This window comes from Rhipicephalus microplus, chromosome 5 (genome assembly GCF_043290135.1).
Source record: "Rhipicephalus microplus isolate Deutch F79 chromosome 5, USDA_Rmic, whole genome shotgun sequence".
Classification (NCBI taxonomy): Eukaryota; Metazoa; Arthropoda; class Arachnida; order Ixodida; family Ixodidae; genus Rhipicephalus; species Rhipicephalus microplus.
In genome coordinates this window covers 94,864,193-94,886,576 of record NC_134704.1, presented here as the reverse complement: position 1 = coordinate 94,886,576, position 22,384 = coordinate 94,864,193, and the positions used below count along the sequence as shown (strand labels likewise).

Below are 22,384 nucleotides of genomic sequence, written 5' to 3'. Positions count from 1 at the left end.
CTCTGTGCGATAGGCATCTCTGTCGTACGGAGGACCCGCCTGGGCCGGCGTACACGTACTCTGGTAAGCCTAACCACCAACTCGATGCCCGTTTTGAGTTGCATGACCTTAAAGCGGCTTTAGCTATAATGCGCAGGGGTACGGCTCCGGGGCTTGACCGCATAACAGTAAAGCTGTTGGCAAACCTCTCTGACACAGCCTACCTCCATTTATTGGAATACATGAACGAGATCTGGGACGGCCGTGCGCTCCCTTCCGAGTGGAAAACGTCACCTGTGACTTTTATCCCCAAAGCAGGCAAGGCCGTGAATACGGAAAATCTGAGGCCCATATCACTGACTTCGTGCGCGGGCAAGCTTATGGAGACGATGGTACAAGATCGCCTCACCCCATACCTTGAGGGTAAAAGCTTCTTTGCAGACACCATGTTTGGGTTTCGCCCACACATGTCTGCACAGGACGTCCTTCTCCAGCTCCATAGGGCCGTCATACAGCCCATAACTATGCAACACAATGATAAAGCCATCCTCGCCCTTGATCTGAAGGGGGCTTTCGACAATGTTAAACACAGCATCCTGGCTAACTTGAGCTCCATCGATCGCGGGGCTAAGGCCTTTGCATATGTCAGAGATTTTGTCTCTAAACGCCAGGCACTTCATCGGATCGAGGACGAGGAATATGGCCCGTACATTATGGGAACACGGGGAGCAGTGTTATCACCACTCCTTTTCAACATTGCTATGATGCGCCTTCCAAGCGAATTGGCCAAGGTGGAAGGCACACTACACGCAGTATATGCCGACAATATTACAATATGGACCACTGAAGGGAGCCTTGGTGAAATGCAGGAACGCCTTCAGCAGGCCGCATCCATGGTCGAGGCGTATGCCAACGATTGTGGACTCCAATGTGCTCCGAACAAATCAGAGCTTCTGCACGTTAGAGCGAAGCCAAGAGATAAGTCAGCCATACACATCTCCCTGTCTGGGGTTCCCATCAGAGAGGTGGAGGAGCTCCGGATTCTGGGCCTGTTCATTCACCACAGACTCAGACCGGACTCCACTATAGCGAAACTCAAGAGAATAGGCGAACAGGTAGGGCGCATGATCCACCGCGTTTCCAACAAGCGGGGTGGTCTGCGGGGCAGGGACGCGCTTCGGCTCGCCCATGCCTTCGTGACTAGCCGGATCCTCTACGCTGTCCCATACTTTCGCACTAACAAGCAAGAAGACGAAAGAATAGATGCCATCATTCGTAAGGCTACTAAACGAGCTCTGGATCTCCCGGTGGCCACTTCCAACGCCAAACTGAGGGCGTTAGGTGCGCTCAACTCCTATTAGGAGTTGCGGGAAGCCCACCTTATGAATCAATATACGCGGCTCGTGCAGACGGCTCCTGGGCGCCGCCTGCTAAACCGCTTACATATACAGCACACTTGCACTGCAGAGGAGGCGGAGTGTATTCCGGAACTGTGGCGGCATACGCTCTCGGTATCTCCACTCCCCAGTAACATGGATAAGCACACGCACGAAAGCAGGAGACAGGCGCGGGCTCGGACGCTTGAGAGGCAACACGGCTCCCGACCTGGTGTATTCTACGTAGATATAACAGGGCCTCCGCCCACGGGATTTTACACGGCCTCTGTAGTTCACCGGGAAAAGCATGTTAATGGGCTCTCGTTCCGAGCACAAAATCCAGAACGCGCTGATGAAGTCGCGATAGCGCCTGCTGCTGCGGACCCCAACTCGAAAGTTATCATCACGGACTCCCGGAAAGCATGTGCTCATTACTTGGTAGGAGAGATATCCCCCCTAGCCAGCCAAATTCTAAAACGGGCTCTCACTGATCCAGCCCCGAAACGCATCGTATGGGCTCCTGCCATCAGGGCTTACGAGGTAATGAGGCCGCTGACGCGGCCGCCCGAGCGCTTACCCACCATCATCTCGTATACAGGATAGAGATATGTATCACCGAGTAAGCTCAGTTTCGAAAATGATTTGTCTGTACCATTTTTGTCAGGGCCATTGCCATAGTTCTTTTTTAAATGGGGGGGGGGAGGAGGAGGTAAGTGTTCAAATATACTTTATGCGCGTTCGCGCGTGCGTTTGTGCGCGTGCCTGTGTATGCGCATGTAAGACTGAAAATCGTCGGTAGAAAACATTTTTGACCCCCCCCCCCCCACCTCCACGTCACCCTGGCCGTACGCCCGTGCCTTAACAAAACTATGGTATTTACTCCTCTGGAACACAGGTAAAACGATGGCTCATATAGCACCCCGCCGAACGCGCCATGTGTGTCGTGTTGTTGCTAGGCCTTTTTCGCGCGTGTTTTTATGGCTCGACAGATTTCCTTCGCCGAACACACTTCTTTCTCTGTGGTGTTGACGCTCTCTCTTGACGAATGTGCGCAGCTTCAAGAAGTCCTCGAGGCAGAACTCGCGGCAGCAGCACCAAGGCTCGCAGCGTGTCGACCTCCTTAACGACAGGATGTGGCAGTGGCCCGATGAGCAGCCGAATCCGATGGACATAGAAAAGGAGATAGACCGGGTGCTGGTACGTATATATAAGGGTCAGATCGGCGTTACTTGCACGCTCTGCATCGGGTACACTCATGCCTCGCTATAACAAATTTACATCTCACATAAAAATAGGTTTGTTATGTCCGAAAGAATTCGTTATAAAGGTTTATTCTGAGCACTAAATTTATTGCACAACTATTCTCATTCACTTCATTATAACCGATATTTCAATTGTACAAAGACCCGTAGTCCGCTTTTTGTTAAAAGGGTGGCCAGGGAACTGTTGTGCAGCGCTAGCGGTCAGTTTTTTCAATAATAATAATAATAATAATAATAATAATAAAAAAAAACTCGCTAGCATCCGCTTCCTCCGTCGATGTTGCGAGGCGACAACAGGGGAACGGAGAAGAGAAAGGGGGAGGGGATGGGAGTGCGCGGTGGCAAGGCCAAGGGAAGGAATGCCTAGAGGAAAGGAGGGAGTGAGCATATGTTGGCAGGCGAGAAGGGGGAGAGTAGAAGAGAAAGAGCTGCGCATGCGTTGTGGGAGGTGGACGTCGCCGCCGCGGGACATTGATAAAATACATCTATACTGCTTAGCTCTATAGTATGGTAAGTTGGGTGAGTTGGGGTATTGTTACTTGAAAGACATGGTCCAAGTTTAGAATTGAGAAGATACATAAAAAACGCCAACTCACAGCTTTCAGTTGGCATTCTTTTTTTTCTCTAATTCTTTATGCTCGTGTCTAACCTTTCGCCACATCCTTGAACTTACTGTTTCGGAAACATGTTTGTGGGAGCCTTAACGATTGACTGTTCAACGGAGGAGTTCCAGCGCCGCCATAGAGGGCGGTTAACCTGTCTGTTTTGCATTTTTATAACTAAACAGGAAATGTTTCGATGGACGCCTACGCATGCAAATGGTTGGGTTGGTGCATACAATATTTCATGGCATTATGTATCTGTTGAAATCCCAACATGCATAAATAAGCAAGCATTGGATTAACAGCCCATAATAACAGCATTCATATGTAGTTGGTAAGACAGTCTATAACCAGTCGGAAGCATTTTCTGACCATATTCAAAAAGTGTTGCAGGGTTTCTGTAAGGTGAATTGGTGCATAAGGTGGACAACCTGCGTGACGCATGCAGTGCAAAAGAAGCAAATCCATTTGTTACATTTAGCTGTGCTTATTTCTTCGTAGAGCCTAGTGCCCATGAAGAGTGCGCTGCTGGACCAGATACCTGAAGAGCCACACATTTTCGACCCTTGGAGCATAATTCTCTCCATCCAGCTGCCAGAGCCGTCAGGAAGACTTTTGCAGCGAGGGTTCCTGCTAAGCCACTCGCTCAAGGTGTGTGTTGTTTTTGCAAACGTGGTGGTTGGAGCAGAATACGCATTTTTTTGCCGCACTGCCCAAAGAAAATTGTATAGTTTTAACATGAAGAACTCGTTTTATTGCTTGGTTCATCACTGATGCTTTGCTAATAGCACAAACATGCCAGAAGTATGTGATTTGAATTCGACTAATGTGTGCACCAACTCGTCTCACCTACTAATCTGACATGAATTTCATTAACTATTCTTTTTTTGTCTTTCTGCAAAAGCAGTCAGAGTAAAATATACATTCATTTTCTACTCTTGTATACTGCTGGGTTCATAGAATTGCGCTGAACAAAAAATCATGCCCCAATGCTTCCCGGTCTTTCATAGTCCTGCCTGCAAAAGGCATCTGACGCGAACCAAGATCTCATTTTTGAGGCTATAATTGCATGTTCTTGACATTAGGTACAGTAGACTGCGATTAAACGAAACTCTCTTAAGTGAAATTGCTGCTTCAACTTCCCCTATTATATGAGTTTTCCTACTTCAACATTGTACCCCCGTTTATCTATCAATAAACGAAACTCCTCTTGAAGGAAACAAATTTTTCTGGTACCTTGAGGTTTCTTCTAAAAGGAGTCTATGGTAGGTCTATGTTAATTTTTTTTTCTTTTTTTTGCACAGCGTGTTTAAAGGGACTTATTCTCACTCGCACTTCCGTGGTACTTTCCAGCTTTTTTTTTATGTGACGCTACGTTCACATCACTGTTTCAGTTTCCTTGGCTCAACATAAATATTTACTGTTTAAGGCAGAAAACTTTAGATGCCTCATCAAACAAGAAAAGTGACAGTTGACGAGACGTCACTAGACCGTGATACAAGAAAAAGAGAATCGGTACAGGCACTCTTTCTGTCCTTGTCTCTTCTTCTGTAGCTAAATCATAACTACTGAGAGTCTTGCACTGTGCAAATATGTTGATTCCCAATCACCAACTAGCCCAAGCATCTGTCTTATCACGGTACAATTTGACATCATTATAACATCACCGATGATTGAAATCGGTGGCGTCAATGTGACGTCACAGCATGTTGTGGTATGATGACCCCATCGCATCGTCGCTTGCTTGGTTAAAGGTGGACTGGTCGCCAAGGCTATCCAAAACCTTGTTAGAGGGGTACTGATGGCATTTTTTGAAGGTGTTTTCACATGACCATACAAATCTCCTGTATACAGAGACCGCTCTGAGCAAGGGTGAAGCTCGGCAGACGCGGATGAGGTATTTTATTTTTCTGATAAAATAAATTTTCCCGTAGCGCACCTGTCAGCGCCGACACTAGTCTGATGCCAGGCCACAGTGCTAATTTTGGCCACTTCACGCCTCAGTCTCACAAGTTGTGACGACGTCAGGCACCGAAAATTCCAAAATGTCTGCTTGTGCGTCATATCGAAACAGTCAAAATGGCCCATCGTGCATCACCAACGGAGCCACGGTGTCAAGGGGCGTTGGAAACATTACTACATCTTGTATGAGCATGCAACGAGAAGTTCATAATGTGTAATGACGTCAAGGAACTAAAGCTACCTTTAAAAAACACACAATAATAACTTTTTCAGAGTGCACTCATGCTTCACAGTGCATGATTTAAATTCTTTAGGATATAGCCTTTCATTTGACGCAAAAAAAAGAAAAAAAAAGACCTGGAAATTTTCGTGTTAGTACCCCTAAGTGCAGGAAGCTTTATTTGAGAGGAAAGGGGGAAGGGAGGGAGGTCAGAAGAAATAGAAAAACATGGCTTCCACCTTCGAGTCCTGTTCGGTACCTGCTTAAAGGAGCGTTAGAATTCTGTATATTATCTGTAATATTGTGATACCAAATTGCTGTCAATGATTCAGCTATGAATTTCGACCTCTAATGTAACTAATGCGAGCCTGTTCAATTTTCTAGGTACATCTGTGCTGTGTGGTACAGTACCACTAGCATTAAACAAAATGTCTATTCATTTGAAAGACAGCTATAATTTTTACAGCAGCGTTACCTTCACATTGCCTTAACATTTGTTCTTTTATTTTCTTTCTCCCGGTGCTAAATCGGCGCAGTATCTACACTACTATGTTCTGATTCAACAAGACGCGCCCACCAACTTCAACATCTTCATAAAAGACAAGGAGCTACGGGTGCCCTGTCAGCCTACGCGCGAGGACCCCGACCAACCGACTTTTGGGGAATTCGGCCTGTGGAACGGAGCTGAACTGGTTGTTTACGATTCGGACTACGGCGAACAATAGTGCCATAACTGAACTTTATATTTAGGTGGTTTAGTGACCCTTAAAACTTTACTTCTTTACCCGATGGCTTCTTCGTAACAAGACCAATGGTTCGCACGAGTGACGCTTGGTACAGGCGAGTGTGCATACAAAACAGTGAGGCTCCTGTATTCGACTCTTTGGAAAAATCTAAGATCTTCAAAATAACCTACTCTGCTCCTGTCAAACATCAACACGGCGTCTTTCGGACGAACGTGCCTCGTAGAATGAAACTTTCAATTGTTGTAATCATTGATCTGTACGACTGGTAAAATTAAAAAATATACAGAAGTTAAAATGCGTAAAAAAATTGTGTGAAGAAAGTTACGCGCACCCGCTTAAAAATTTCAGCTCTCCATCTTCAAGGCACGCTCCAAATTTTTCCAAACAGCTCGAGAAACATTGCAATGAGAAATCTCTGGCATACAGTCTTGTGCCTGTAAGTCTGTGTATATATAATTGCCTTTTCCTTTTCTTCTAACATCATTGAGTGGAATTCATTCACAAATCTAGCCCCGTCCTGTCACTAAGCATTGTAATACCTAAGTGCGCCACTCCCATAAATGCCATTCTGTTGTAATACTTGCGATGGACTTCTAGAACGGAGAACCACATTACCATCATGAATTATTCCCTCCTTTTTAAATTAGCATTTTCTCCTTTTCCTTTGTGTAGCTGGATGCATGCGACCTTGGTGGCATGATCCAACAACAAGCCTTCTGTCTATGGTCATTGTTCGGAGGTTGTGCAAGAATTTTCGCGCACGTGCAATAACAGTTTGATCTTGATACACTTCGGAGGTTTCTTCTTTTTACATCTTTCTTTTTTAAAAAGCATCACAAAGTGTTGCTGAAGCCACAGCTGCGCGGCCATTGGTTTCTTTTCACTCGTTCTAGTCTCTTACAGATTTTCTCCGTGAGACTTGCATTTTGAGTTTCTGCATGGAAGTAGTCGCTGTTCGGACTGAATTGCTGCTGTTCAATCTGTGTTTGGGGCGAGTACAGCGATAGAGAACACTGTCATGTGTCTATATACATTGCGAAATGTGTAATTGTACAGTGTGTTGTGTACATTATGTAATGTGCATTGTGTAATGTTTATATATACATATGGACAAGTACTTACAAGACTCATAGAAGAGAAGACGAGCTGTGACATCTTTGTGTGAAAGTAATGCCCCACTTGTCTGTACCCAAGCTGCTCTAGTCAGAGGCCTTGCTGATGTGCCTTATCTTGGCATGAATAAATGCATTCTGTGTTTCTGCCCCACAAACGCGTGCATACATGAAAGTTTTGCCGTGGTATTCCAAGCGACACTGAAGTCAATCATGTGAGCAATGCTGTCGCTGGTGTCTTGCGGTGATGCCAAGTTAAATGACAGCCGCAGAAGTACTACATCGAGAGACTACGTGTCCCGGTGACTGCCACCGTGAATGTGTAAGCGACAATGGGGTTACTGTACACTGTATGCAACTTTTTTTGTTCTTAGTTTTTTCTCGGGGCATGTGCTCATGTTTGACAAAAATATGACTAGTCACCATGAAATGTTGAGGCTACGACGAAACCAAAAACTATGTCATGCAAAAATCTTCCAGTATCGAAAAATAGCGAATAGAGAGAAACCTTTTGAGGTGGAGCAATTCTGCTGGCGTATAAAGGTTCTGTACACTGTACAGGGGAAGCACATTGAGAACAAAAAGGCCCTAGGAAGAGGACAGCAAGAAATAACAAAAACAAAATATCATACGGTTAATTGAGAGAGGGAACTTGCGAGCAGTTTTGTCAATTTAGCCATTTCGGAGCTAGATCTAGTTATTTTGAACTCTGCTAGCTGCTGAAACGTTGATTAAGGTACGAGTAGCTATTCTAGCATTTTTATACAAAAATTATTTCCTAATTTAGCTATCTTATCTAACACTAGCTGTTGTGTATTGACATTTACTTCATTATTAGTGCTGAGCAATAAAAACATAAAGATATACATGAAACCAACACTCATTTCATCCTAGAAAGCATAGGCAACATTGTGTTTGAACTGTGGATTTCGTAGAAAATCGAAGGGAATTAAGTGGAAAAAAAAATAAATGAAATACCACCGAAATAAGACGTGATTTTTTGTCTACTTTGATTCCCCTTAATTTGCGACTAAACGTCATGACGTGCACATACACACACAAAAGAAAACATTCCACGAATACAGCTTTCCAAGTGAAGTGATTCAGAAATCGTAACGATAGCGTCATATTCAGCGGCAAAGGAAGGATGACGTTCTGCTAATGGCTGATATAGCCTGATAAATGTATGTACCGCAGGAGTCATGGCCATTTACTGCCACAGCTTCACACTTCTGCCCTTTCATGATTTTCGAGAAAGAGTCCCTCGTATGCTTGTTTAGGATTATGGTAGGGCAGATTACGTTATTTTGTTTTTGTTGTTAAATGTGTACTTTATTGTAAGCTTACTTTAAGCTTTCTCATCTTTTTCACCAGCTAAGATGTGAAAGGCAAACATTTCACGAAATAAAGAGAGGAAATTTATGCAAATGATAGAGGATTGAAGACATTGGCTTCAGTGACACAGGAGTTTAAAGCAATAAGTCCTCCCCCAGGTGATAAGCAGAGCTTACTCCCATTTTACATCTTGACCTTGGTGTCGCCTGAACTGCATGCATCTTGGATGCACCTTGAGGCACTTTGACATTTCACTAATTAAAACAACGAAAGTGGTCGTTGCTTTTCCAACGTGCTCCTATACTCAGGCCTCCTCCCGAGTGATGCCCATTCAAAAAATATCCGGAAAAGAAATATTTGGTTGTTGTATTGTGCACTGTTTGATTCCCTATTCAAAACTTTCGAATGTTCGCACACCTGTGAAGTTTTGCTCCGAAGCCTTTCCAGCTCCTCTTTGGAAGACGCGCAAGACTTGACGCTTTGCTCAAACAACGCCTGCCCTGAGTTATTGTAATCAAAGCGGAAACACTTTTCTCTTCTTTCATGCATGTTGTACAGAGTTATGTCTGAAAATGTCTGAAAAAATAATTGAGCTACTCTTTTAGCTCCTTGGTCAATATTTTTCAACCATTTCTAGCTCGGTACCTTTTTCAACCCAATGTCCTATACCGAGATGTATCGGTGCTTGTGAAATATAGCGTATTCTGCTTTGGAGACGAGTACTTTCTTTCTATTCTGAAGCACCACACTTGTCAGAGTATGGCTTACCGGTGAAACTAAGGCGGCACATATATTTATTGATTGGACGCTGCGTCAAGGTGAAGTCGATTAGAGAGTCTCCAGGTGACGAGGAAAATGATACAAAAGTCTGACTTTAAGTTGGGGTCTATAAACCGGAGAAAGAGCAAAAGGGAAGAGAATCACATGCACATTACCATGTATGTGAAGTACCATGTTAAGTTAAGGTAGAATGAAGACAGTTCTGCTGTTATAACAGTGAATCACTGACCTTTCCCTATGCTCAGAATCATTTGCACGAGGCAAGGCACAACAACCAACAAATTATGCCTGCCTTTGGCGCAGACTGTGCAGATTTCCACCGTCCCACGCTTCATGTGAACAATAACATTGTCTATTACAATCCAACCATACATTCAGCGGGATGTGAGAACAAGTCCGCATGCATGCTGGCGACTGCCACATATTGATGCTTGCAAAATTCACGATACAACACTATGAAGTCTTCAACGCATTTCGTTTTTGTTCGTTTATATGCATGTTTGATATGTACAAAAAGTGACCCAGTTCGCAGCATTAGCTGCACCAAAACGAGTGGCGTAGGTGTTCGCTTACGCTGCGCTTGGCGACAGTTGCGAAGGTCACTTTTTAACTGAAGCTTCGACAGGTTTTCTGTCTTGAGCAATTCCCATGAGTTTTTCGAGCTCCATAGCTGATGCCTTATCCTGTAAATAAAATTGAACACGGAAAGCTGGCACAACACAGTATATATTCTAGGTCAGGTGTCACAGACAATCTTTAGTATTGGGTACAACTAAAGTCCGAGACATTTTTTCCTCAAAGGCAGATGCACACAGGCCTGCACCAATGGATGTGCACCTCATAGTGATATCATGATCCGGGCTGCATATACCACCCTAGCAGCGATGCCAGCTGCGTAACGTTTTCGGGACACTGCTTTGAGGGGCTCAACCGTTTAGCAGGAGCCATAGCACGTAGATGATGGACTGACTCTTCACGCGTCTGGGAAGGTAAAAATGTTCGCGAGCAAGCACAGAACCAAGCATTAGCTAAACTGAGGCTCAAAAGAACGAATGGTGACCACGTAATCGAATTGTGGGAGGCCATGCTCGTCCTCATGAAACAGAATCACCAGGGACAACTCGTCGCCAGGGCCAAGAGGGCAGTCGAAGGGAGTAGTTTCCTGGACTAGGGAACCCTCTCATCTTAGGGTGATACTAGATATCGCTCGAAACACTGTTTTGAAATAAAGATTTATTTATCTCTCTCTCCCTCAGACAGAAGTATTTGTGATGTACTAAAGAATGCTTCTGTTCTGTGGTATCATTGCAGTCACTGGAGTGGTATGCAGTATAATATCAAGAGAAAACACAGCTTGTGTGAAATGTGCAAATTTATCTACTGAATGCACTCGTCATTGAGTTTTTGCTGCCTTCAACAACTAAGATCTCATCCACTATGGCGATTAGGCATGTATTAGGTTGTTGTTAGAATGGAGGAGTTTAACGTTGGCAATAGAAAGATAAATGTTAAGTGAACGGCATGAAATAGAGATATATTAAGCGATACTGATGTGACAAGTCAAATGCAAGAGCATACATGTGTATATTAGAGCCTAACCTCCTGTACTCTAATCGTTCTCCTCAGTTGATCCGCAGCAGAGTATGTCACATATCTGTAAAGTTCTGAGAGCCAGGTAAATTTGTTTTCTGGCGAGAAATCCTAATAGATTTTCTAGTACACTCGTGCATTAACCAGTGATTTTTTTTCTTTTTTGATACTCCTCGACCTTGTGGACTTGAAACAAGGGTATCAATGCAGGCTAAATGGTAGTATTTGCTATGGGCGAGTGTTATTCGTAACTTTAAGTCGGTGAAGTCGCTCATGAGTCAACTCACTCGCACTCACTGAGACTGAAATTAAGCCATGGGTCATAGTTCGAGTGAGTTCTGGTGTTTCGTTGAGTTTGAGTCCAAGTAAGTCCAATTGAAGAAAATTTTCTTAAGTGAGTCCAAGTGAGTTTGGCTCAGGAATATTTTAGTAAGTTTTAGTCCAAGAGAGCTCTTTCTATCTTTATTTATTAAATACTGCTGACTTTATACAGGTATAAGCAGGGTGACGAAAAAAAAAGGTAAAGCAATCGCAACTCGGAATGATCCCAATGTGATCAAAGGCGACAAAAAGTCATTTAAGTCGTTTATGGTGTGTGGGAAAAAAGAAAATCGGAATAAAACTGTTTTCCTGAAATATGGTGTCAAAGAATTACAATGATGGTGACAAGTATTTCTTGATGTTGAAGATGAGAGATAAGATGAAGGGTTCATTCCTAGTTTCCCATTCCATAGCAGGTAAAGAAATTGTAAACGTGCAGCTTTCTGCCTTAGTGTCAAGGCATGGAATGCTGTTAGGCTGCGTTACTTCAGTGGGAGAGTCATACGGAGAAAATTTTGAAAAAATGAACATGACAGCTTTTTTTTTGCGCATTTTCGAGGGCGGTAATGTTTGTTTTAGTAAAAATTTCAAAAACAGCACATGCATATTGAAGTTTTGGCCCAAATGGGGTGTTATAAACAAGTAGTTTTACAGCTACAGGAGACTGAGCTCATGTTTAAAAAGTACAATTCGCGGTATGCAGAAGACCAAATATCTATATTTATATTCCACGGTAAAGTATTTGTGAGACTGACACATTAGTACTTGTATAGCGTTTCCTCATGCAGTGGTAATGAGCCTAGCCTGTACGTAAAGACAAGGGGAGCTTTTCTGTGAGAGAAACCATGATACACTGTCTTATTTATATTAAGTTTCATATCCCATGTGTTACACCATTCCAAAATGTTAGCAAAAGCAGAGTTATAGTGGTGCTAATCATCACAAGCAGCATACTGTTTTGCCGACCTGTGTCGGTAACGTGTGGTATTTTCATGGTTTTATATTTGAAATGGACGCAAAGTAAGGATTAATGCACCTCTTTGTTGCGTCTTCTTTCTGAACAATTTCGTTCGTGGCGCTACACCCATATACAAAAGTGTTTGAAAACTTAGACATGCTTTTTCTGACTTCGTGTGGCTGCAAAAAAAAAGGAAAAAATATTTTCGTCATTCTTTTTTCCGGCCCTTGGATCTTGTTTCTCAGCATGCTGTTGTTATCACTCACAATCATTTATAATTTTGAAAGCGCTAAATGTTGCCTCGATCACTTGCTTAGGAAACTGATGATTCATTGTCCATATACTCTCGCAGAACGGAATTCATAGCACTGGCGTAGACAGATTTTTTTTCTTGGTTGTTTAGCCATTCTTTGCATTCATGCGTGTGTCTGTATGTGTACGCCTGCTTGCAAGCTTAAAATTTTTCAAGAGCAACCCCAAATCTAATGCGGGAAGCGAAATTCTTGGCGGCTGAATGCAGTTGAAGCTGAGGGTTAGGCTTGTTAGGGTTAGGGTTAATGCTTCGCATGCCTCGCACTGGGGTTTCTAGTTCTGGGCCCCCCCTTCCCATCCCATTTCTTCAAAATATTTTCCTCTTTGTCCACAATATGTTGTGATCCTAGTGAAGTACTGGGTTGTAACCTCTTTCGGCTCACCTCTTATTATCGCTTCCGGCCATCCACAAATCAAGCGGGAGGACGAAGCCTACTAGTTCTTTGTTGGGCATTCACCATTTTCTTTTCTCTTTTTCTCTGTTCGTGATCTGTGGGCTTTCCTAGTACTGACGAGGTGCGACCTCACTTTTAAAGGAATCGTCAATTGTTTATCGGCTGCTTATGACCGCAGGCAGAGGTGTGAAAAAACTTGAGTTCTGCAGACGGCCGAATTGGTGCGGTTATGCTGGCTGGCAGCGTTGTCAAGTCAAAAATACATCAATATCACCACAGAAGCCCTCACAACGAGCTCGAAACCACTAAATTCAATATTTGTGCCCGACATGGATAAAAATCGAAAAAGAAAAGCATTAGTAGAACAAAGAGAGAAATGCTTTCTTGACGCGAAGCTATTAGCCCTAATATAACCGATAGATTTTTGAAAACTTTGGCCCTGACTGGCTCTTTGCGTGTAATCCTTCCCTTCTTCATGTAATCTGCATGTAAAGCAGACTGCCCTTCTGCGAAAGCTTGGGGAAAGCTTATTTCATGTATTTGATCACGTTTACTTCAGCGAGGTCATGTGAGCACAGGCGATTCTTATCTTTTCAGAAAAAAACGTCCACCGGTAAAATAACTAGTGAGGCTGCAAGTCATCAAAATAATTTTGCCTGCTAAACATAATAGGACGCAGCAAAGTTTTTTGCGTGATAACCGCTTAATTGGCAACACTGGCGAATAACGCGACGTAGCCGTGCTATTAAATGGCGGATGTACACAAGCCTGCATTAATGGGCGTGTATACTAGATCTGACGTCATGAGGCTGATATAACCGTAACTCCGCCTGCGGAAACATTGCCAAGTGCTTGAGCGGAACTATTTCTTTCGCCGCAGAGTCGATAGGGTGTGCTTCGGTCGTCTGGGCGGAGCAAGCAGAGTGCACCTCGGGAAGGTGCCTTATCAGTCGTCCTTTATCTCTCGCACCACTACGACCTTGTGTCGTTATATGGAACTAGAGTGTAACTGACAACGGCACTAGAGTGTAAGTTCGAACTGCTCCTCGGTGTCTCTGCTGACCGCGAACCATTATCGCTATCGCTATAATCATCTTATCTAACCTCAAATCACTATTTATCAGAAACGTCGCTAGTTCTGGAAGGCTTCTGACACAGCGCGGCAAGTTTGTTTCAAAGTGCTGATGGCGTCCAGAAGAGCGCTTGCGACGGAAGACAAACCGACCAGCCGGTAAGTGTCGAACTTTCATTTTGATTTTATTTTAAAGCTTCGTTTGATTTGCGGGAACGACCTGAACTATTTCTCATGGTGCTGTCGTAGCCGCATATGCTTTGACAAGATTCTAGTGCTTTACGTTCGCCGCCTGTCAAAGTTGAGTGGACGGCGTAAATATAAACTGAACAAAAATAAGGACTGCACCATCTCGAGCACCCTTTTTTTTTGTGGCACCGCGTCCGCACCATTGAACTCGCGCTGCACGATTTCTCAACTCGTGAACTGCCGTGCAACGGTTTTGATTGTCGTAGGTGAATCGAACGAAGGTTTGACGTTAGTCATGTTCTAGCTGCGCCGCACAAATTGAGATTCGGCTTTGCCGATTTGGCCTATTAAAGCGACAGATGGCTACGCACGTTGTCTTTACTTTGGCGTCGTAATATGTGATTTGTGTAGTTTGGTTTCTCTGGGTGGTTTTTATTTTCTTCAAAAACTTTTGTCCGGGAATCCTGTGAAAACCCTTTAAACTTTAGAGCCAGAAATACGCGCTGTTTGCTTGTGGCTTCGGCCGCCAAGTCACAGCGTATATATAACTTCAATTGAATAAAAAGACGCCGACCGCAAGAAGATAAAACTGTAGTAAGACGTTTCGGCACCCAGAACGGGAGTCAGGTTTACAATTCTGTGGTCGCCATCTTGATGAACCAGCTGGTTGAGTTGCCACGTGAACGCTTGCTCGAATGCACGAAGCAAGAAATTGCGACAATAGATTAGTGCCCTCTCCTGCCCTTTGTGTTCCTCCTTGGCGTGACTGGCGAACAGAAGAGAGCGGGGAAGAAATGAGCCTGGTCCTTACCTACAGTGACCGTCTCTAATGCGATTAAAAAAAAAAGTCGTGGTGGCCGCCATTTTCAGATACCTAACGCAGAGAATCTGTTTGTGACGTCCCGTAAAAGGTATTCTATGGCTAGGTGACCAGTCGTTAGCATGACCGCCAGTAGAGATGCCTTGTCCCGTCAACACTCCACATGGCTGGAAGAGAGGTCAAGGTAATTTTTGCAGTTAGGGATTGATGAAGGAAGCAGCGCTCATGAGGCACAATCACCCATACATAAAACGACGCTTGTGTTTGTGTCATTTTATGTGCGTGTGTGGTCTTGTTCTTATCTGCGTTGCTTGTAAAGTCTTAATTTATTTCTATGTTTCTTTCGACAACAATTGTATGGAGCCAGGGCCGTAAAAAAAAAGGGGGGGGGGGTTGAGAGGGTCGCTGACACCTCCCGCCCCCCAGTTTCTTTTCAAGTCTTTTGTTGGAACCAATGTATTCACATACAATGGTAATCCAACTGCGCCTATTTGTTACAATTCCTGGACTTATCGTTGCGTATGAGTATGGTGCCGGGAGTCATCGAGCTCTAGCGATTCAAGTTTGTGATGAGTGATGCAAGGGCGTCATTACTTTCGTATGAAGTTCCTTGCCTTTCGTCGCTTTCTATAACTATAGAAATAATTCGCTCGTTACATTTTCATTTACTATTTTACGTTATTAGGCAGACCGTAGATGTAATCACCAGTACGTAATCTGACTCCCGACTGAGGGCCACTGTGTACTTACATATTTCAACGCCAACAAAATAGCCTTAAAGGCAGCACCTGTCTGTTTTTTAGCAGTTAGAAACTTTTTTCGTTTAATTTTTATGCACTCCAACTGCCCACGACGTATGCGTTTTAGGTAACAATTACATAGAAGTAGCTGATTAGTTTGGAAAACAGGTGCACGCAACTCGTCAGTTGACAGGAAACGTCGAAGTAGGAGTGCGACAGTTCGACATTGCGGACACTTTTAAACCAACAATATCGTATTTGAGCGAGACGGGAAGAAGTTAAGAAAGAAAAAAAGCGGGAGAAGGCGGGTCATCCAAAGTAGTGTCTACCTTAGCTCGCAAGGTCAGAGGTTTGAAACCGCGCCGCATGTTCTTTTTTTTTAATGGACTTTCAGGCTGTTGAGAAAAGGCATTCTATAGCGTCGTGGAGAGGGTGGAAAGTATCACAATTAATATTAAGGAAAGATACAAGATGAGGGTAGTACAGGCCTATGCGCCTACATCGAGCCATGATGATCATTTGGTTGAACACTTCTATAAAGGTGTAGAGTCAGTAAAGTCACAGTACACTATTCTGATGGCCGACTTTAATGCCAAAGTATGCAATTGAAACTGGCCGGAGACCAAGCAATGGGGAATATGGCATAGGCTCTTGAAATACCAAGGGGGAGGGGGGAGTTATTATTAGGGTTCGCAGAACGTAATAATTTTCGGATCTTGAATACCTTCTTCAGAAAACGGGCTAAACGTAAGTAGACGTAGCGAAGACCTGGTGGCGAGACTAAAGATGAAATATATTTCATTCTGTGGGCACACCCAGTCATTGTACAAGATATTTTGTAGTAAGACGGTAAGTTGGGCCAGTTGGTTAGGATCCATAGTGAACTTACAGCGCAACATCAGAAAAAATACAGGACAGGGAAGGAGTAAAAGAGAAAGAAAAGACGGCGCCGTCTTTTCTTTTTCTTTTACTCCTTCCCTGTCCTGTATTTTTTCTGGTGTCGCGCTTTTAGTAAGTTCATGATGGATTGTACAAGATGTAGAAGTCAATGGCAAGATCCGATGCAGTGACGATAGCACAGTAACAGCTCGTATTCACCTAGATTTAGAAAAGCAAAGAGAGAAAAATGATACGCAAGAACACATATATTGAACTAGTGGTGAGAGCGGAAGTGGACGAATTCAGAGTTTCGCGTCAGAATAGATTCGAGACACTAAGCAAGGTAACGGGTGTTAGAGTTGACACAATGAATGATCATCTTACTAGTATCATCAGAGAGTGTGCACTGGAAGTGGGAGGTTTAGTCACTAGGCAGGGCACTGGCAGACTATCTCACGAAGCGAAAAGTCTTAAGAGACGACAAACCATGAAAGCCTCAAATACAACCTACAAACTAGAGCTAGTGGAGATTTCGAAGTTAATAAACGTAAGGTCGCTGACGTCAGAAGGTATAACATAGAAAGAATTGAGCATGTTCTAAAAAACGGCAGAGGCCTAAAAGCTGCAAAGGCAGACTTTGGCATGGGCAAAAATGGAATGTACGCATTAAGGAACAAGGAAAGCAGTGTCATAACCAATATGGATAGGATAGAAGCGGTGGTGGAGGAGTTCTACAGGGAGCTGTACAGGAGCCAAAACAACCCTGCAGGATGATATTGGGAGAAACAATAACAGTCCGGAGGAATTCGATATCTTACCAGTAACGACGGGGGAAGTAAGGAAAGACCTAGAAGGAATGCGAACAGGCAAAGCCACCGGTGAGGATAAGGTAACAACGGACCTCTTGAAAAATGGCCCGGAGAAATTGTGTTAGAAAAAAAGGCCACCGCATTCGTGAAGTGTCTCTTGACGAGAAGGGTATTAAAATCTTGGAAGAATACCAGAATAATCTTAATCCATAAGAAAGGAGACGCCAAGGGCTTGAAAAATTACAGGCAGAACAGCTCACTGTTTCTTCTCTACAAACTATTTACAAAAATATTAGCAAATAAAATATAAGGTGATATTAGAGTTCAATCAACCAAAGGACTAAGCAGGATTTCGTAAAGACTACACCACAATAGACTATATTTAAACTATTTATCAGGTAATATAGAAATGCGCGGAATACAACCAACCACTATTCATAGCCTTCATAGATTACGAGAAGGCGCTTGATGCAGTCGAGACATCAGCAGTGATGCAGGCACTGCGGAATCAGGGCATCAAAGAACCCTACATAAACATACTGGAAGAAATCTACAGTGGACACACCGCCACCATAGTTCTCAGTAAAGAAAGGGACAGAATCCCAAATAAAGAAGGGTGTAAGGCAGGGAGACACAATCTGCCAAATGCCATTCAAACCACGTCTTTACAGGAGGTTTTCTGGACCCTAGATTGGGAAGAGTTAGGGATTAGATGTAATGAAGATTAGAGTTAATGAGCGACTCAGGGGACGAATTACAGCTCATGATTACTGTATTGGACACGGAAAGCAGAAAAGTAAACCGGAAATTTATTATGCAAAAACTAAAGCGATGTGCAACAGCCTCGGCAGAAAACCGCGCTTTGCGGTAGGTGGAGCGACGCTAGAAGTTGTAAAGGAATACATCTACGTAGGACAGATAGTAACCGTGAAGCGGAACCATGAGGGTGAAATAACTGGAAAAACAATGATGAGCGGATCACATTGGCAAGCATTCTCAAATCATAAATGGTAATCTGCCACTAACCCTCAAAACGAAGGTATATAACAGCTGCAACTCACCTACTAAGCAGAAACGTGGAGGCTTCTAGAGAGGGTTCAGCTTAAACGGAGGACCGCGCGCAGTGAGTGATGGAAAGAAAAATGATAGGTGTAACCTCAATAAGAGAGCAGCGTGGGTCAGAGAACAAAGGTGTGTTAAGAATATCTTAGTCAAATAAATCAAGACGAAAAAATGGACATGGGGCGGGCCCGTAACCAGGATAACCACTGGTGATTAAGGGTAACTAGACAGTTATAGTATACCGGGCTTACCAAGATACCGGGCGTACCGTGATACCGGAATCGAAGTACGAATGCGCATATACGTACGTTACCTATACCGTGTACCGTACGCGCGTTATTTTTCAGATATAAGGTTAGCGTGGTAGCGTAAGTGTACGCAGTGCACGTAAACATGGCGGCGCTCTCGCACGCCCGTCTCGAAGTGATTTTGGCGTAGTTGTTGAAAGATTCACCTTATTCGCAGCAAACGACTGTTTAAAGTGGCTTCACCTGCCTTCAGTTAGCTTCGATGACCGAGTATTACGGATAAGTTGGCGTAATTTTTGAGATAGCTTGCCGTTTGGAACGCGTCTAGGCCTAACTAAAAGATCAATGTAAACAAATCGGCAACAATTTTTTTCGCGTTTGCTGCGTGTTTCATAATTATTTGCTTTTATTATTTGAAAAATAAACTTGTAACAATGCTTCACGTAGTGGCATAAGCAAGCATTCTAGTTTTCTTTTTCTTTTCACTGCTTTTAACTTATTGACCATGCGATAGGTGGCGCCACCATCCAAGCTGGGGCGCGTAAACCACGTAAACGCTGTTCCGCTAAACTTTAAGATGCTGTACACAACGAACGTTTGCGGCACGGTAACACCATTCCCTTCACCTCCGCTATCACGCTAACCGTAAACTATAACTGTGTACTTACTGGATTTCCAAAGAAGGCAAACGCACGAAGGGGAGACAGGAAGTTATGTGGGCCGATGAGATTAAAAAGTTCGCACGTAATATGTGGCAACGGAAAACACAAGGCAGGGTTGATTGGCGTTGCGTAAGTCGGTTGCCAGACTTTGGAATATTTGCGCCTGCAGTTTGGGCTTTCCCGTATGGTTTTTGTGTAATCCGTTGTGTTTGTGCGGCCTGTTGACACAGTCGTTTTATTCAGCAGCCTTTGAGTGTTGTAGAAGTGTGAGCCCCCTTTTTTCACTGTACGTCACAATATAATAATAACATATAGGACTCGATCGTGCCTCGAAAGCAGATTGGCGAGTTCCGACTCGAAGTAGGGAATGCACGCGCAACGACGGATTTACCGGGGGAACTCAACGGCCACGCAAAACTCCGCACAGCGTGGGCAGCATACATCGTTGTAGCCGAAGTGTGAATACCTCCGTTGCTGTGCCTAGCTCTGCGGGGACCCAAGTCACTTCTGCTCATCACGTACTCTCGCAAAATACTCAGAACTCCGAAACGGCACGTAAATTACTGGCAACCGAGTGACACGGGCACACCACGTACACTTGAAAAACAGCGAGAACCGAAGGGAAAACATTACAGGGAAGCTTAAACTGTACAAAAAAACAACGCCGTCATATTTAGCGGCCGTCTGGCAACACTGGCTCCACCAAAGTCTGGCAACTACTTATTCAGTTTCAAACAGAAGTTTGCTGGCCTTTGTCCTGCAGTGGGCGTAGCCAGGCTGATTCTACAATTATATTTGCCTGCGCATCGCTGCGCCCAACGAACTGCAATTTGCGCCAAGTGCACCAAGCGCCACGTTTACCTTGAACCGTAGTTCTTGGTCTGGCAACCAGCCCCAGGCACTCTTATCCTTAGAGTTTCTCAAAACTAACTAGAGGGCACCCTGGCGCTGCGATCGTTAAGCGACCATGGGAATGGTGGGTAGTACACGTATTTGCCTAGTCTTCGTACTTGCGGGCGGCGAATCGTACTTGCGGCTTCGTTTATTGCTGTGTTTCGGTTTTGTTTTGAAATAAAGATTGAATACTTTTGAACTTTGTGAGCCAATTCGGAAAGTAAGTCTAAAAAAGTAAAATGATGAAGCGCAACCGCTGAACATTTGCTAATACTTGTTTCGTAAGAAAACAGCTCCAAGCCACACGAACACACACGTAGCCAAAGGCAGGCCAGAAGTACGAATATTAGACAAATGTGTGTACTACCCATCATTCCCATGCTCGCTGAAGTGCCGTGCTTTGCAGCTCCCATGGACACTAGCGCCAGAGTTCCCTCTAGTATGTATTATGGGAAACTCTAAGCTCTTATCGGCTTGCTCTCTTGTCCACTGGCTTGTTGCTTGCCTGTCAGTTTCCCGCGCATTCGTCCGGGTGCGTTGAACGAGGTGAAAGCGCCTTGGTTCGCATAAGAAGCAAGTAAGTATGGTCTCTTCATTGAGTGTTTGCAAAGTTTAAACAATCCCGTGATTGTGTTGCAGGGGCCGAAATGGGTTTTCGGTGAATCGAATCGTGCTTGCAAACGTGTACTACCGCGTTGGTAGCTAAAGAGACAACGAAGAAATCTATTTGCCATTTCGGGCACTGCCGTCTAGCTGACGTGTGTGTCGTGCTGCTCTTGGCAGCCGTAGCTTCGTGTGTCCTTCGCACACTCTTAAAGAAAAGTTTGTAAATACAAAGCTTGTAACCACTAGCAAAAAGCTAGTAACAGCAGCTGTTATTAACTTTCTTTGGTCAATACGAACTTTTTACCACCATTTTACTACATGCGTTAGTAGATGCTTAAAGGTTGCAACGGCTACTACCTGTTGCGCACAGTTACTAACCTTTCGTCATGCACGTGTTTCATGAATTCAAAAAAAAAAAAAAAACTCCGAGGTTATTACGAGCGTCTAACATATTTACTTACACGGAGATACATTCAAGCTCATTGAGGCAATATACGTAAGCTTGGTACCCAGTCTTAGGTCTGGTATATTAGGCCTTGTTGAGGTGGCATAATATGCAAAATGTACATAACGAGTTGTTTTGCAAAAATCATTGATTAAAAGTCCTACGCCACGTTACCTCGCACACCTAAAAAATTGTACGCTGTATAAATAAAGGCGCTTAAATTCAATTATTCATTCTACAGCATAGCCACCTACCGGCCCAAGCTGCGTTCCCCAAAGTGAGGCTATCAGTATTCCTGGAACTGCTTTAGGCTCAGTACATGTCGCATGAACATCTGTTTTTATTAGTTTATCACGTCATGCGATAGTAATACTGTGCATTAACAGTACATACAGATGTAATTGGTTAATTGCAAGAAAAACGTTATTTATGGTTTTGAAGCCCATATACATTGTAAACAAGACAGTAATAATGATAATGATTTTTATTTGCTCAACAAAGAGCCATCCGGTTATGCGCGAGGCTCGACAGAAAGGAAAGACTCTTACGCGCGTGCGTCTGCTAGCCAGTTACCAAAAAAAAAAAAAAAGCTCATATGGGGCACGTAGGCACGTCTGAACAGTAAATTTATTCACAATCTTGATACAGCTTTGTATCAAGATTGTGAATTAAGTTTATTGCATTGAAAATTGAATATTGAATATTGAAAATTAGGTTTTATTGCATTTAACTGTTCTCAGTAGTGTAAAAGCGTTATATTTACGTACGCAAATAAAGTCAGTTTGCAACATACCATGGTTTTCCGTGGTGTGTACACGAGGTAAATGGCAGCGCAGCGTCAGTCTTGCTTGTGTCTATTTTCTATAAAGTACCGAACCATTGTGCGTTAGTAAAAAGCTGCACCAAATGTAATGCGTTTCGATTTTCTCCTGTTCCATCTGATCCAAAACGCAAAATAGGTGCTACAAAACTGCTACAAAATGCTTATGTGGCTGCTCCTGATTTGCT

The 22,384-nt window shown here is 43.8% G+C and overlaps 1 protein-coding gene across 1 annotated transcript in view; it reads left to right on the top strand.

The window, feature by feature from the left end:
• LOC119173791 (uncharacterized) overlaps positions 1 to 22,384 on the top strand; it is a 42,627-nt gene that overhangs the window by 7,741 nt on the left and 12,502 nt on the right. Inside the window, exons 3-5 of the mRNA XM_075894542.1 lie at positions 2,411 to 2,552; positions 3,721 to 3,870; positions 5,938 to 6,093. Coding sequence (XP_075750657.1) covers positions 2,487 to 2,552; positions 3,721 to 3,870; positions 5,938 to 6,093 — 372 coding nt within the window. The 5' untranslated portion in view covers positions 2,411 to 2,486. The remainder of the gene's footprint in view (positions 1 to 2,410; positions 2,553 to 3,720; positions 3,871 to 5,937; positions 6,094 to 22,384) is intronic.